This window comes from Mandrillus leucophaeus, unplaced genomic scaffold, assembly GCF_000951045.1.
Source record: "Mandrillus leucophaeus isolate KB7577 unplaced genomic scaffold, Mleu.le_1.0 Scaffold630, whole genome shotgun sequence".
NCBI classification, from domain to species: Eukaryota; Metazoa; Chordata; class Mammalia; order Primates; family Cercopithecidae; genus Mandrillus; species Mandrillus leucophaeus.
In genome coordinates, this window is record NW_012106809.1 from 296,763 (window position 1) to 299,807 (window position 3,045).

Below are 3,045 nucleotides of genomic sequence, written 5' to 3' on the forward strand. Positions count from 1 at the left end.
GCCATTCTCCTGCCTCAGCCTCCCCAGTAGCTGGGACTACAGGCGCCCGCCACCACGCCCGGCTAATTTTTTGTATTTTTAGTAGAGACGGGATTTCACCGTGTTAGCCAGGATGGTTTCGATCTCCTGACCTCGTGATCCGCCCGCCTCGGCCTTCCAAAACGCTGAGATTACAGGGGCAGGCCTTGTGTATTATTTTAAAAAGCCTTTTAACATAAGCCTTTAACATTTTTTAGGTGAGTACACTAAGACGAACATGAATGTCAGAATTGACAAATCGAGGCCAACAGGACTCCAGATCGAGCACTTGTACTTTACTGCCCCAATAAAAAAGTGTTACATTTTAGCTTTTTTATGTATTTTTTTGAGAGAGGGTTTGGCTTTGTCGCCCAGGCTGGAGTACACTAGCTCAATCACAACTCACTGCAGCCTCTGCCTCCCGAGCCCAACCGATCCTCCCACCTCAGCCTCCCAAGTAGTAGGGACCACAGATGCGCACCACCACACTTAGCTAATTTTATTTTTATAGAGATGAGGTCTTGCTATGTTGCCCAACCTGGTCTTTAACACTTGGCCTCAAGCAATTCTGCCACCTTGGCCTCCCACAGTGCTGGGATTACAGGTGTGAGCTACTGTGCCTAACCACATTTTAGCTTTTTATTACAAAAATTTTCAGCCGGGTGTAGTGACTCACACTTGGGAGGCTGAGGCGGGTGGATCATGAGGTCAGAAGTTCAAGACCAGCCTGGCCAAGATGGTGAAACCCCCGTCTCTACTAAAAATACAAAAATTAGCCTGGTGTGGTGGCGAGCGCCTGTAATCCCAGCTGCTCGGGAGGCTGAGGCAGAGAATTGCTTTGAACCTGGGAGGTGGAGGTTGCAGTGAGCTGAGATCACGCCACTGCACTCCAGTCTGGGCAACAGAGCAAGACTCTGTCTCAAAAAAAAAAAAAGAAAGAAAAGAAAAGAAAAGAAAGAAAATCTTATCACCAAAAATCAGGCTCATCTCTCAGGCTAAGGAGCCTAGATGAGGAAAAAAAGCTAAAGGTGTCTTCCAGAACTACTGAGGTGTCTCACCTGGGCCCCCACAATAAAGGTCCGAGTTTGAGAGTCCAGCGTCTTCACCAGCACCTCCAAGCTGTCAGGCTCCTCCACAGAGGTACTGGTACTATCATTAGGCTCCATGGCCGACAGGTCTCTAAAGAAGAACGAAGGAAGGGAGGCCCGCTGTTGCCCAGCAGAGTGTACCCGGAAGACTCCCTAGCGTTAATCCCTGCCCCAATACCTAAAAAGTTTCTCCTACACAAACACACACATTCACACCTGTCCCCATCCCCCCTCTGATTCTGGGGCGCAGGGAGAGAAACACAAAAAGGCAGGAGATCGACGGCATAGGGAGCTGGAGGACGAGAGGTGGGAGGGGCTCCATGATGCCAATCACAATAAGCGTGGAGCCAGTCAGATTAGGAAGGAAGCACGAGACCAGCGACTAGTGTCATCACCGGTCACGGCAGGACAAGCACCCCAGAGGTCGGAAAATCCTGGAACTACGCGAAAGCGGTGGTCGCGCCACACTCTGCGGGGAAAGTGGTTTCGCGCACGCGCGCCACGCCCATCGAACCCTCCTAACTCTCTAGACCCGAAACGGCACTCACGGGGCCACAGACCTGCTAGCTGACTGCCCGCGTCTCCTGCCTTCCCACGGTGTTCCAGCAGAACAGCACAACTAACCCACAGCCAAATACAAACACACAAACACACACACACCCCCACTACCCCGCGGCTCCGCCCCCGACTTCCCCACGGACCGTCACTTCCGGTCTCCCCCAAACCTGCCACCGACGGCCACTTCCGTTTCCCCGATAGTATTTGGGGATCTCGAGGCGATACTTCCGGCTCCCCCCAGGTCCCCAAGCTTTACTTTTGTGGGGCACGACGAGAAAGTCCGCAGCCCCAAACAGTGAGTTTCTGAGGGCGAGTCGGGCCGGGGCCGGCCTAGGTGGGAGGGAGCCGAGCACCCAGAGGAGCCGCCGCCGCCGTCGCCCGGGGGACCGTACTACGCCTGCGTGTGTCGCACTACGCATGCGTAGACACTTAAGCATCCCCTCCCCCACAACCCCCTCGGCGGCGTTCACGTCTGTGCGCGCGCTTGAGCGCTAGAAGATTGAGGTGGCTGCCGTAAATGCCTGAAAAACAATCACCAACTGGGACTCTACCACTGCTTTGAGAGGGGCTATGGACGGTCGTATGGACCTTGGACTTTGGAGATGGGGGATTATGCCACATTAATCTATGTTTAAATCTTGGCAGGCTGAGAATTTCAGGCGGCACTGTCCTAGCTAGCTAAAACTCTTCTCCACCTTTTCGCCCTCGCTGCGCCCTTTCTTCTGTGCCTCCGGAAGTTACTCTTACAGTAGGCGTTTGGGGGCGGCACGGGGCGATTTTGTTCTTGGTTGTTTGGTTGGGCTAGATTTCAGTTCCGCCGGGTGGGCGTTTTGCGGGCTGTGGGCGTCACATTCGTCACCGGCGGTGTGTGGCCAAGGGGACATGACACGTTTTAGGAAAACTAAGCGTGCTACTACATTGCAGGATTTTTGTCAAGAAAAGAGGCGCCTCCGAGTTTGAGAATTGGGAGCAGATGGAGTTGGAGTGGACAGAAAGACAAGACCCTGATCGTGGAGAATTTAAAGGCCGGCCAGCGTGCTTCCGAAGGCCGGGGGTGGAGGCATTACCGCCTCTCCGTGCCCTCTTAACCTGCCCTGGGACAAGGGCCTCGACCCTGCGAAACTTCGAGTCCTCCCGAAAGACACATCGCTGCTGGGGTGCCCATCCTTTCTGGGATTCGTAGTTTATACCCAGGTCCTGGTTATGTTTTAGTTAAGAGTTCTAATAAGCATCTGTTTAATGAGCACTTGTGCCAGCCGATATACTACGGGTTTTGTGGGGGGGGGGGGGGGGTTTTTGTTTTTTTTGAGACGGAGTCTCGCTCTGTCGCCCAGGCTGGATGCAGTGGCGCGATCTCGGCAACCTCCGCCTCCCGGGTTCA

General features: G+C 53.9%; 2 protein-coding genes across 5 annotated transcripts in view; one reads left to right on the forward strand and one right to left on the reverse strand.

The window, feature by feature from the left end:
- The window catches only part of BAG6 (BCL2-associated athanogene 6), a 17,650-nt gene extending 14,714 nt beyond the window's left edge, over positions 1 to 2,936 (reverse strand). For 2 of the 4 annotated variants that reach the window (XM_012000502.1, XM_012000499.1), the window contains exons 1-2: positions 1,832 to 2,936; positions 1,077 to 1,197 (exon numbers count right to left, since the gene is read on the reverse strand). In XM_012000502.1, the coding sequence (XP_011855892.1) occupies positions 1,077 to 1,184 (108 nt within the window). In that variant the 5' untranslated portion in view covers positions 1,185 to 1,197; positions 1,832 to 2,936. The other 2 variants (XM_012000500.1, XM_012000501.1) reach the window with 2 other exon arrangements.
- The window catches only part of APOM (apolipoprotein M), a 6,094-nt gene continuing 4,872 nt past the window's right edge, over positions 1,824 to 3,045 (forward strand). Inside the window, exon 1 of the mRNA XM_012000496.1 lies at positions 1,824 to 1,959. The gene's annotated coding sequence lies outside the window, so the exon portion shown is untranslated. The remainder of the gene's footprint in view (positions 1,960 to 3,045) is intronic.